This window comes from Hippocampus guttulatus, chromosome 4 (genome assembly GCF_054856545.1).
Source record: "Hippocampus guttulatus isolate MCC_2025c chromosome 4, RoL_Hgut_1.0, whole genome shotgun sequence".
In the NCBI taxonomy this organism is placed as follows: domain Eukaryota; kingdom Metazoa; phylum Chordata; class Actinopteri; order Syngnathiformes; family Syngnathidae; genus Hippocampus; species Hippocampus guttulatus.
In genome coordinates, this window is record NC_141264.1 from 13362254 (window position 1) to 13376115 (window position 13862).

Consider the following 13862-nt stretch of genomic DNA (forward strand, 5'->3'; position numbering starts at 1 on the left):
AGCATGACAACAATAAATCATAATCATCTACAAGGTGAAACTGTAATAGGGTTAGCTTGAGAAATTTAGAAGAGTTTAGTATTTAAGTATGTTATTTTGTGAAAAGTATATGTACAGGAAAGTATTACATAATACAACAGGTATTTTAACATCTAGAAACAATAACGCTGGCATCTGTTTGAATCGCACTCTAGTATAAGAAAAAAACGAACGCAGTACTGGAAACCTCTTTAACTTACTATTTGTATTCAAAAAGAGTGCCATCTGCTGTCATGGAAGTGGAGAGGAGGGACCAAACACACTTGAGCAGATTGAAACTCACTGAAGCTCACTGCAATGCAGCATGAAAGAGCTGCATACTGCTCATCTTTGCACCAGTGCAAATGATCTTTTGGGAATTCAAAGAGTTGGCGTCACTTGTCTCTGCAGGAAACCTTCCTCGGGATGTGAATGAAAGAAACCACAACACCGTGAAATAGGTTTGATCTGATAAATCCAACTGGCAGACTTGTGTGGTCATTCCAAGGTGAGAAGAGCCACAACACACCAAGTAAACATGTAAAACTGCTCCTGAGTGTGCATATGCAACCTTAACTCTTAATGATGTAGCATGAAACCACGGCCATCAGAAAACCTTTATTACCAGTACAGTACACTTAAATGGCAAATTAAGTGCAAAATAGAGGTTGACCGCTGCACAATGAAACCAAAAAAACTATTGTCGGCTCTTACGAGACCTAACAGCCTTGCAAATATATTGGACAGTGTCAACAAGTTTAAAAAGAAATGTCACTGCTGTTCATCAAACAACATGAAAACAAGAAATTGTGTAATAACAATGTGATGATGCAGAAGGAGGTTAAATCCTTGCGAGTCTCTTCATCTGAAGACTAAACTTCAGTTTGGCGGCGTGCATTCCTTTCTTCTTCTATAGGCGACAACTTCTTGTCGCTTTAGTCATATTGTAGCAGCCAGGACACCATCAGTTGTTTGTTTAGTATCATTGAGTAGCGGTTTTAACCTATTTACAAGTATATCCCATACCTGTCAACTCATACGGTTTAGCCATAGTTCATACGGATTTTGTAGTGAATCTTACGTATATGGCCGTATCGCACAAATCATACGGATTCTGAAAATTTCCGGGGGTTTTTTTCATTTGGAGTTGGTGAAAAAAGTAACACAGGAATACAACTCTGAACAGTAATGCCACTAAGTAGAATGATGATTAGACATTAACATACCTGTCAACTTTTCGGAGCACCAACCTGTATAAACTACCAAAAAAATCCTTATAAAGAGCAAAAAATCCTTATAACATACCAAAGCATTTTATATGTCAAAATAACGGCAGAAAAAAAACCCACGAAATGTTCAATGATATTTATTGTAGATCTCCATAATACAATGTCTGGTTAATGTCTAATCATCATTCTACATAGTGGCATTACTGTGTTCAGAGTTGTATTCCTGTGTTACTTTTTTCACCAACTCCAAATGATTTGGAGTTGGTGAAAAAAAAATCCGGAAATTTTCAGAATCCGTATGATTTGTGCGATACGGCCATATACGTAAGATTCACCACAAAATCCGTATGAACTATGGCTAAACCGTATGAGTTGACAAGTATGCATTAACCAGACATTGTATTATGGAGATCTACAATAAATATAATTGAAAATTTCGTGGGGTTTTTTCTGCCGTTATTTTGACATATAAAATGCTTTGGTATGTTATAAGGATTTTTTGCTCTTTATAAGGATTTTTTTGGTAGTTTATACAGGTTGGCGCTCCGAAAGGTTGACAGGTATGATATCCCCGCATAACAGCTGCCTTCAGCAAGCCTTCCCCTACTCATAGCAATATCAGTGTTGAATTGATTAGATTTTTTTTTTTTTATGGCTCATGCAACGCTATTTACAGTGCCTCCCAGCAAGGTGAAACAATAATACTTCACATGTCATTCGATGCAGCATTCTGCAGCGGCTCCAACAAAAGGTGTAAGCTCCAGATAGCAGCTCTGAAGACATGACATGAGCACCCGGTTTGTTGCTGATGTCATAAAAGTCTGTCAGCGGTGCTGCACCCTGGAGGGTTGAAATGATAATTGCAGCAGCTGCTTTGCGAGCTGTGGGACCCAGTCGTCTTTCACTAAGATATGCAGCTTTAAAGAGAATGCAAATAAACAGGCTTAATAAACTGCTAAAGGATCCTCGCCTCTCTGTAAGCGCTTTAAGGTCGCCATGTGGAGAGAAAAGGGCTTTCTCAAGTTCACCCCCCCCCCTCCCCACAGAATTTAACAATTAAAAATAATAATAATAAAATAAACAGTAACTTCAAAATGGCTAAGGAGATGATCCCTGGTGGTGCACCCTGAGGGTGTCGTGCATCTGTTCCCATCAGGGCTTTGACGTGAGCGTTAAGGTGGAGGAGACACGGAAGATCTGAGGCAGCATGTTGCTTAACTGGAAGAACATTTCCTCTGAAATACTCTGTCAACATAAAGACATACACAGTCAATGAGAAATGAGGGATGGGTATTCCATAGTCGCGCTAAAAAGATGGAAAATTAGCCATGAGACAAAATGCATCATGTGCGCTGAGGTGATAGGAAGCGTACTAAGTATTTTTTTTGTTGGGGGGGGGGTCAAAAGTATGCTGAATGAACTATGTTCAGAAGTGGAAGGCACCCGTCAAACGAGAATGTTAAGTATTGATCGGTACACATATCAACACACAACAGACAACTCCCAGCATATATTTAGTCTCTTTGAAGGCACAATGTTGTTTTGGGGGAGCTATTTCCAATCCTGTCTGAGCATGGAGCTGACAGGAAGCTGATTTATTCGGAGCTTTTGATGCCACTGGTTTTATAGTCTTACGGTGTCAACACGGCCCCATGCTATAGGCTCAGCTGTCTCTCAAACCACACAGCCCATAGGTATAAACATTCTGCAAAGCCGAAAATAAAATGTCATGTGTCACAAGGCGGCCACGTCCAGATGAGTTTTTGAGAATGTGAAGCCACATCATGCAGAAGCATTTGAACCTTGTGGCGACATTCTTCAATTGTTAAGACGTAACAACGGGGTGCGGATTTCAAGGTAAATTTATGTCAGTCATGACAGCTGCATGTAAATCCCGATGCTTATCACGCATGTATGTGGATGAGTGTCTAAGCTTACATTTAGCACACAGAGTAAACACGGGTCAAGGCAAAGTAAGGCTCTCTCATCTATGATTTATGGCGAGCATTCAAAAGTTACATGCTGCAAAGAAGCCAGGTGTGCCTGTTGTGGTCTCGTGTACACCTTCAGTATCCACTTTGGTTGAATTAACAGAGAGCGAGTGCTTTTCTGGCAGCCAATATTAAAAGTCAGCCTGTATTTTCACTTTGGTCGTGTCATTTCAAGTCATCTGATTATTCCTGTGTTTACACCACTCAACCTTGATTTTGGGACCTTTCAGTCATTATAACCAAACATCTTCAGCAAGACAGTATTAGAAAAGGGAAAATGCTGGCACGTGTGTTTTCTGTGAAAGCTGGCAATAGCCATGCTGACTCTAATGATGTGATTAGATGCTTTCACATGGAGTGCAGAGAACAAGGCTGCACAACTGTGAAATAAGACAATGTACACGCATCTCACCCTTGGCACCAGGAACTGTACCGTGCGCGATACGCCTCCATCCCATGAGGCCATCTCCATCATGAAACCTGCCAATAAAATTACAATAAGAAGGAGCCCGACCCACAAAAAGAAGAATCTGTTTTGCTTTTCCACTGACAAAACCAGGTCATATGAGGTACTATTTTCCTGTCATCATGCTCAGTTATTGGTGGTGTCAACTCATTGTCATTGGTCTCCATGAGCTGTCAAGTGCTGGGTCAACAACATGGGTTGAGGTACCAGTAATTTTTGAGGATATACTAGTAGAAGTGACAGTAATAACCATACGAGGTAACAATGGTTTATCCGGTTGCTGTAGTGGTTTGCTCATCTTAAATGCAAGGACCCATTTTCTCGCTACCCTTGTCCTGCTCTTGAATAAAAATGGTCTCCTTACCATGGCCAAGAGCCACAATGCAAGAAGTAAATACAAATCATTCTCCTCCATTGTTGTTTTCGATTGCCTGTCTGGTTCTCAATGATGCACCGGATTGTAGAGTGGAAAAGCGACCTTCTGTTTGTTTCAGAGACACGGCTCCCACATAAGTATTATCAATGTGAAACAAAAAACAATGAATACGTATCTGTAATGACTCATCTCTGTTGATGTTGCAGATGCAATCAGATTTTTAAGAACTGTACCTTTTACACACTTGAAGACCAGCTCTGCTCTCTTCAAACACCAAGGAATGGTCATTTCCTGTCGGGAGAGAGCAAGAGAAACAATTGCTTGAGAAAAATGAGAAAGTATGAGTGAAACCTAAAAGCTGCGTGTCTGTTTGTGACACTTCCGCAAACGGAGTCAATGATTACGGCAAGAAAGATACTTTTTTTTTTTTTGCGTTTGCAGCATAGTTTAAGACCACACCGTGATGAATACAAAAAAATGAAACACAACAACAATATCTATCCGATGTACAGTACACTTGCTGAAATACAGATGAGCTATTTATTGGGGAAAATTCAAGTGTTACCAACCCCATTACCCAAGAGACCCGTCAATCCATTCTGGAGGCTATCACAGCTGACTTTGGATAAGAGCTAAGGTACAACCTGGACTGGTTACCAGCCAATCACAGGGCACACAGAGAAAAGGCAAGCAAGCATCATGCAAATATTGTAGCACACATTGATGTTGTTTTGTTTTCCAAAGGTAGCTCACAAAAAAAAAACTCTTCAAAAGTAGTGTCGTTTTCCAATCTTCTACATTCCTCTGTTATGTTATTTTTCCTCAAGTGCGCTCAAAGTTAAAACCAAAACAGAAAAGGTGAGGAACTTTTATGTCAAAATTTTGTTGCCCTCTGTAATTCAAACGCACCACTTCAATCAAAGTCAACAAACCAGAAAGGGCCTGTACCGTCTGCAGCAATCGTTGCTGAACTGCATTAATTTGATGTGGAACCAGAAGCCATCAATTATAACTCAACTGGTTTGTGGGACTTCAAGTTGTTATAAGGACTTAGTTATGACCAAAAAAAAAAAATGGAATCAAAATGAAGTTGGAGAAATTATACAGGGCAGGTTGAGGCATGACATCACATCAGTCAGAGGCTAGTTAAAAATTTGCTTTTTAACACGATTTCATAATTGCAATATTATGTTTTATTTTGTACTGTACGGGTTGGCAGAAGCCATTAATAGTCAGTTACGGTAATCATATACTGTTATGTCTTCAGGTTTCAGTCCATGCAACTGCATTTACCTCCGACATGTCATGCACCAGCAGTAGCGGGACGGTGATGGTGGTTACGTCATGTGTGCAGCAGACCTTCAGAATGTTCCTCAGGCCCATGATGGCCGGGTCCCTGGCCGTGATGTTCCCTGAGCGCACGTTGTCGTCCACACACATGTGGAAGACGACATGGACGTCGGACAGGTTGGAGTGCCGCGAGACATAAAACTCACCTTGGCAAAGAAATGGCAGCGTGAGAGACATATGAAATCTGAACATTTGATTGGAAATTTACATTGCTGTATAATGTCAAATAACCTTCACCTGGCAAGATATTGGATGGATTTCTTTCAACGTTTTTACTTTTATCATCACTTCCATTCCTGGGGAGCTCTGCAAGACATAGATTTCATCAATCAGGATGTTGAAAAGACAGGTTGTTATTAAATCGATGAATGGTCTCTAAGGATGACTGACACAATTTGAAAGAGTTGGCAATGGACCGCTGATGTCAAAAATAAGCTTGTAAAGTAGCTTCCATTGGCTAAATGTATGTAACTTTAGTTGGAAGGAATGTAGCATTCAACGCCAAAGTGGCACCACGGTATCCTCGACATTCTCACTTGTTGGGATGTACCTGCGCTTATTATAGGCATTACTTAATAAGGCCAGATGAAGTTATTGTCAGTCAAGAATTTAAATAATGTCTTGCTTTGTAGATGTATCCATTTTCACAAACACATTCTTTGCACGAGTCATTCGCCAAGCATACTAAATCGAGTGGGTTACATGTGTACTGGCTTCACAAAAGAGCAGTCAAAAGGTCTCACCGGGTTGATCTTTTTGCTTGCTGCTCCGCTGGGTTCTGGCATAGAGCACCACCTGCTGCACCTCTTCCAGCTGCTCCCCCAGGCTGAGAAAGTGAAAGTCTGTGCACTCCTTGGCCACCGTTGCAAAATCTAGGTCAATAGTCATTACATGATGCCTAAATGATACTATTTTTCCTCTCAAAAAATTATACCAGGATTAATTCTGAAATTGTTTCCATAAACTCATCCCCACACAACTCAATAGTCTTAAATTTAAAGAGAGGAGCCTTTTCATGTGATATTGAAAGGCAAACGAGTTGGACCATTATTTTTGGCTAAATGCAGCACAAGCCGTTTGAGAGTTGAGTTCTTGAGTTGAAAGATTACTCAACTAGAGAAGCTCGATTAAATAATGCACCGACATGAACAAGAGCTGAACTATACAACAGACAGTATATCAGAGGTAACTAATGACTACTGTAATCTAACCTCTCTTGATGCCACTGTAGGAGTTGACCCTGTTGTCGACCAACAGTACCAGACCACAGAGTGAAGACGAATAGAGCGAAAGTGCCGTTTGGAGGCGTCGCAGCTTTGCTCCGCTGGTGCCATGACGTCGGTGCTTACAAAAGTCCAACACATCTGCCCGAACCAGTCGCAGGTTATGCATCGTCTTCAGTTGTGCTCCTAATGAAAACAAGTCCAGCAAATAGGGTACAAAATATCTTGAAAGTCTAGCTCAATGAAATAAAAGAGTTTACATATTTAAACATTGCATGTTTATTATGGGAAAGATTCCAAAAGTGTTGAATAAACGCACCGCCTGTGACAGGGCACACGTCAAGTTGGTAGTTCAGCACTTGCCAAACACGCTGTAGCAAGTCTCTGGTAAGATGATTCAGTGTGGAAGGGATTCTCTGCCTAAGGTTATCAATGCTCGCAGGCCGAGAAGGCACATAGACCAGTTCAAAGAAAACATTCAGTTGAAAATTTGGATCTGTTTCCAAACGTTCAGTAAATACAAAAAATAATAATAATAAAGTTTATTTCAACAAGAGTTGCCGAAATGATGTCATTTTTTGGGGGACACCCTTTATTCTGTAGTAATACATTTCATGTTCAATTTGCTAATGTTCTTACACCGCCAACTTTCTCACACTTCAGTGACACAGGTGCCATGTCTGGTTTGATGCTTTTGGTTTTGACATCCATCATGACATATCAGTGGTGCAGGTCAGAGTGAAGGGTAACAGCCATCGAGTGGCAACACCACATCCTAGAAGTTTGATTTCTGATGACTGCTCAATTGCCCTTGAACAAGGCACCGGTTCAAGAATTGCGACACTAATTGCGCACCTCATTTACTCTGACATCGCTTCTTCCATGCCTGGATGTGTGAAATCTCATTTTCAGCGTAATTTGAAAAACAAAATAAATTCCCCCTGGGGGATTATAATGAGTATGACACATTAAAATTTAAATCTAAACAAAATTCCAATTAAAATCCTGTTGATGTTTTCTCAAAGTCAAGCGCTTACCTAGATGAATAGTGAAGCTTTCTTCCATTTGAGGCTGCTCCTCAAACATCCGGTCTCCAGAATCTGAAGGTTCTGACAGCTGGCTAGACTGTACCTTAATCTCCTCACTGGATGGTAACCATACAAATTAACGACAATAGTATTTATAAAAATGAGGAGGTATATAGGTTATAGACACATACACAGTAATATGTACCGGTATATACAGTGTATGTTTTGTTTTTTATAATTGTAAATTGCATCAGCCCAGAAATTTTGTCAGCTCAGTTTATAAATGGCAACATGACGCGCAGGTGCAAATACATGCAGTCTATTATGTCTAAGAAATGTGTCCTATTGTACGCAAATACATACAAACATACTTAATTTGGCTGCTGTTGTTGGATTTCTGCAGGTCCTGGTGTAGTTTAATGACCCACTCTTGATATTCTTGCTTTTGAATACATGTCACTTGCTCCAGTTCAGTGACCCACTTGTTCTCCAGGACCTGTTGAGATAGGAACTGAGGAACTAAAAAGGCTTGGGCTAATATTGCATGATTACATAATTACTATTAGTACTAGGTACGCTCCTGTATAGTGTTTTTTTGTTACCTGCTGTGCATCAAAGTGTTGGGACGCTACTGCATTCACATCATGGTCACTTAGTGTATTCCCCAACTCATGCATCACTTTATCCATTTCTGCAGCTTGTCTGGGGGGAGGAAAGCATTTGACTCAATGATGAGAGTACATGGAAAACATTGCCTGCTGCTCTCTCTTTTTTGAGATGGAGACCATAATTATGTATTCATTAAACTCAATAGCAGCCCTGGAACTTCACTATTGAGTGTATGCAGATGGAAAGACTGCCAATGTAGCCGGCCCCAGAGCATAAAAACACAAATAAAACACAAAGCTGGCTCATTTGTATGTGATCTTATCCAGAAAAACATTGCATTTTAATGGGAAGATCAATGGTGCCCTGTACAGGTGTAACAAATACCGATTTCAACCAGAAAATTGTTTTTTGATTTGCAAATGTATCGAATCGAAAAGAATTGTTCCATTTTGAAATATATTGAGATCAATATTGAATCGTCTTTTATTAAAGGGAGACATCTATGAAGGAAATGCCATAATTACAGTACTGGCAGGTTCATTCTAATGTATGTAAAATGACAACAAAAAAGTAATTGCATCATCCCCAACTCGAACTGAGCCGTACCATATCGAATCGTAATCCACTGAGTCGAGCCGAATCGTTAAACTTTCTAATCAAATCATCCTTGAATCATTTTGCACCACATGTATCAAAAACCACATTGAATCGTCTTTTGTGGAGTTTCACACGCCAAGTGGCAGAATGATGGCCTCACAGTTCTTAGGTTCTGGGTCAAAATTTCTTCTCGGCCTTCCTGTCTGGGAATGGTTGTTTGTCTCTATGTACCCTGCGATTGACTGTTGAACAGTCCAGGGCGTGCCATGCCTCTTGCCCAAATTCAGCTGAGATAAGTCCCAGCTCACCCACGACACTAATGAAGATAAGCACTATTTCAAAAACAATAAACATAAAATCAGATGGGTGGATGTGCAATTTTTGAAAATTCTCACTTTAATCCAAACAAAAAAATGCTTTTACCTAGTAAATAGATGTTTTGTGTGTGTGTGTCCCCCCTCCCCCTATGTTCAAGTGACTGATTTGTTCAATGGTCTACTGTTGTAATAACGTTCCAATCAACAGGTTAAAAAGCAAAAAATGTTGAGTGTGCCCATCCACGGTGGCCAACTTCACATCATTCGCAAGTGGAGATGATCTTGCAGTTCCTTTAAAGGTACTTTGCGTGCAGCGATCTCCTGCACCTACGTGACATTTAGACCGTCTGGCTCTCAATGTGCTGAATTTAAAGGGAATGATGGGAGCTGCTTTGATTGGCCGGGGGTTGGCTGAGTTCCCTCCCACAAGGGTGCAGAACAGCTCAAACGCCCTCTTCAACATGCGCGAGTCTAGCAAAATACCAAAAGAAAATTCCACCCATTGCAGCGGGCACAGAAAAATACAGCCTTTTGTGTTTAACTGACAAAATACTATTCTGCATTGGCAACTGATGTAGATGTAAAATACGCCAACCTTTATTTATGTATTTCATTTAAAAAATGTTTAGTGTTTAACACAAGTGTTAACAGTCTTAAGGAATTTGTATACTGTTTTTAGCGTTTCATTTTTTAATGTACAGTCCACGGGGCGGACTGGGGCACTCCATCCTTTTAAACACTGACCTCTCTTGTATCTTCTTGAGCTCCATATCTCTCTCACTGATAAGCTCGGAGATACGGACAAAGTAATTGTGCTCCAGGTTGAGAAGCGTATCCGAGGCAGGCGAATGGATCAACTCGTGGTAAACATCCGCAAAGTCCTCATCCCAGCTGGGCTCCTCGGGTCGAGCATGCTCTAACGTGGTCTAAAATGGTTACAGCAAAAGGAAAACAAAGGCATTTTTATGTTCTTCTTGGGAATAAATATGTTATTAAACTGGATGAGGGTGAGCTGTTTCTGCAGTACCAGCTTTGAAATGACGGACAAAAAAAAGAAAAGCATGAAAAGTGTTTGGCTTAACTAATGATCTACTAAGAAAACCCATGCAACGGAAATACCGCATCCATGAATAGAAAAGAATCAGAAGTCCTCTATTTATACTTGCTCAGGAATCACGATGGCCACTGGAAGGCCTCCATGGTTATTTTTGAATGACTGCCGTAAAAGCTAGTCTTAAATGTTTAAGTGCAGGAGGCAAGAAGCCTGAAAGTTCAAGTTGAGGCAGCCTGACAAGGTGGCAAAACTATTTATACCCCTGAACATTTTTTTTGTAATATATGCTATGAAACAATGTGCTAGTTCTAAATACTGACATGTCGCTGGGAATAGACACACTAAAGCGTAATCAAGCAGGGAGACACAAAATGCAACAAAGAGGCTCATGTACGGTCATGACTTCTTCCTCATGAGGACTCATCAATAATTAGTTTGCTAAAGCGCTTTACAAGACTGCATCTGTTCCCATGATTTTAATGATGTTTGAGTTGACAAAACCCTCTGACTACAGCTTCATGAAGGGGCAGAAATCAGACAAGGCAGTGGCACAACAGCCTTAAATCCCACCTCCATTGGAATTGGGTTTGTATTTGACATCCAGATGTTTTAGGCTTAACGTATATGTTGTGATCTGTGTCCTCACCTCTACATAGGCACTGGTCCACGCGTTGGCGAGCTGATTCACATCAACATGTCCCATTGTGAGTCTTTGCAGGGCCAGTTCTGCCTCTCTGTCGTAGTCCAAAATGGTCTCTTTCTCAATGAAGTCGGACAGTGACACTTTCAGTTCTACCAAAGAAGCATTTGAAGCATTGAGTACTAAAACAAATCATGTCAAATTGAGTTTTGTAAAATGTTGACAAGTTGTAAGCTTAACTGATCACCAATCAATCGCAGGCACACATAGACAACCAACCACGCACCAATTACACCTATGTACAATTTGCATTTAAACTAGCATGCATGTTTGGAGAATGTGGGCAAGAGCTCCGTGCTATTCTTCATGAAGAAATGCCAAGAATGAAATGTTTCTTTAATTCCACACCTTTTTGCAGTATGGAAATAATCCACTATTTAAATAACAAATGTAAATGTATCAATAAATATCATGTGAAATAAATATGATTACTGACATCAAATAGTAGGATGTGTTATCAGTTACCAATTTCTGTTACGCCAGGTTAAAGACTATTATGTCAGTGTTGCCTGTTTGGTTGCTTTCAGAATGGAAGAAAGCAAATTATTCTTGCTCAGGCTTTTACATGTAACAATGAACATGGTAATAGTGCTAATGTATTTGTTCAGTGCAATTTATCAATATCGATTGCACTGGGGTGATTGAACAAGAACCATTTTCGATACACCTTATTCTATTGTGTTCAGGGTGGTGGGAACACAGAATTATCCCACCTGGTTTTGTGTAAAAATCAGACTATTAATTGGACTGGTCGTCAGGAAATCACAGGGCACATATCCAGTCAGACAACCATTCAGGTACATAACGTCACTGGCCTGAACCGACTCTGCCAGCACTGAAGTAAGGCATGGGGTCGACAGTACCCATACATCATAGATAACTTGAACAGGAGGCTATAAAGACAAATTTGGACTCTACCAATGCTGCACAACTGTTTTCTAGCTAACTTACCTTTTTCTACATAGCATGGTATTTTATGGAGCAGCATCAGACGTCCATGAAGGTCGCTGATGTTCTCCTGAACAGGAAACAGCAAAGGTACCTTGAGAACGCAGTTGTGTTTCCCTGCCTTAAATTCAAACACAAACTCCTTCTCAGTCGTGTTACTTGCTTTGCCCTTGATTTTCTTCATGGTCTCAACTGAAAAACAAAAAATGGACAGCAGCGCATGAATATAATGAATGTGGTGTCAATTCGAATCTAGTGGCGTTGATAATGGATTATTGTTTTTAGCTTGCAATTACGCTCAATATGACGTATACAACGTGGGCTACTGTATCATCATTCATTTCACACATACAATATTAGCTTATCGAAAGAAAGGCAAAGACGTGCTAAATAATATCATAAACAGCATTAACTTGATTCTAAATAGCCATTGACTTCTCCATAAATAATCCATCAAGACTGACCATTGTAACACACCATTAACACCATGAATAAAAATATTTGTTAATATTTTTAATGACCGGTTTTAAATAAATTTGTCTTATGCATTTGTTCTGCATGGAGTTCTATTTCAGTGATGCGATCTGTCCTGTTCATACAAGAAGCTCCACGTTAGCTATTAATGTAGCTCTTTTTTGATACAGTACAACAAATGACGAAAGGAAAGCGATAAGCTTTCACATTGCCAGTTGGCATACGCATGAACGTTGTTTTTTTACTCGTTTTCTATTTTTTGTGAACATAAAAACAGTAAGACCCCATATATTTACCCGTGTAAATTTTGCTTCCTGGTGAGGCAGTCAGCTGACAGCTTCGAGACGAGCGTCTGGCAGGAAACGCACTTTCGTCATTTAGTGAAGCTTGTGTTTTACATTTCTACTGCCTATTTGACAAGTAACGTGTGTTTAATTTATTACTTGTATTTATTCGGGTGCATTATATTCTGACACATGGTTTAATTAAATACATGATTTTCTTTGAAATAAAATGACCCTGTACTGTACTTTAATTTTGAATGGCACGACTGCTCTCTAGTGGCCATAAATGACTTTTTTAAAACGTCGAATACAAAATGACATCTATCATTTTATTCCAGTGTCTCCAGTGAATTATGTACATTTCTATTCAGTTTAGTTTGTGAAGATCGCGTTTTAATGCAACCGTAGTTCATCCTCCTCTCCTACAAACTGAAAACCTGAGCTAGACTGTGCAGTGCTGTATTTGTGACTATGACAATGTGCCAAAGGGAACTAAAACAATGTTTTATTCTGTGGCTTTTGACTCAGCATGAGACTTGATTTTTAGTTTTACTGTTTTTGTGCTTTCTACTGTATTCGTTATTAATTTGTTTGATTGTTTGTTTTATTAATTATTTTTTCTCCCTGTGCAGCACTTTATAAACAGAGGTGGCTGTTTTAAAGTACTCTATAAATACAGTTCAGTTGAGTAGAGTAGAGCAGAGCAGTATCGACCAACCTCGGGCGTGCTGGGGTAAATTATGCAACTGCACTTAATTTGGCCTAAACCTGCCATATATTAATTACAAATATACCTTGTACATCTATCATGCAAGTGACGTATTGTGACAGACAGAACAATTACATGCTATTCCATTCGACTGAAGAACATCCAAAAAACTGTATCCACCCACCTGTTGCCATTCATACAACAGAATAATTGCTTTTAAACGTGTACATCGCCTTTTTGCTCAGTTAAACAGGTCCAGATTTAAACTTTTTTATTTAAATTGAACCTAGGCCAGGTTTTTTCTGTTTTCATATTTGTTGTGACATTTTTGTTTGAAGATAGTTCAAATGCAATAAAGTCCAAACACTGGAGGAGTACAATACACATGTACAGTAATTAAGTTTTAGTCATCACCATTATGTCGCGGTTTTCTTAAAAACTGAAAGAATAATGAAAACTAAAAACATATGACATATAAATTAAAATAAT

The 13862-nt window shown here is 39.6% G+C and overlaps 1 protein-coding gene across 3 annotated transcripts; it reads right to left on the reverse strand.

Annotated features, from left to right (window-relative positions):
* Window positions 1–616: 616 nt before the first annotated feature.
* Window positions 617–12738, reverse strand: ferry3 (FERRY endosomal RAB5 effector complex subunit 3). Of its 3 annotated transcripts, none has more exons than XM_086109736.1 (14): window positions 12677–12738; window positions 11910–12098; window positions 10905–11050; window positions 9949–10130; window positions 8284–8383; window positions 8053–8177; window positions 7691–7797; window positions 6642–6839; window positions 6174–6302; window positions 5668–5736; window positions 5374–5576; window positions 4314–4371; window positions 3651–3718; window positions 617–2492 (listed from the first exon to the last, which is right to left on the reverse strand). In XM_086109736.1, exons 2-14 carry the CDS (start codon window positions 12088–12090, stop codon window positions 2400–2402), a joined length of 1659 nt encoding a protein of 552 aa, XP_085965862.1. In that variant the 5' UTR covers window positions 12091–12098; window positions 12677–12738; the 3' UTR covers window positions 617–2399. The 3 variants fall into 3 exon arrangements, with proteins under 3 accessions (XP_085965862.1, XP_085965863.1, XP_085965861.1); XM_086109737.1 differs by lacking the exon at window positions 12677–12738 and adding an exon at window positions 12554–12630 and having other exon boundaries at window positions 5374–5492; XM_086109735.1 differs by lacking the exon at window positions 12677–12738 and adding an exon at window positions 12554–12626.
* Window positions 12739–13862: the final 1124 nt, after the last annotated feature.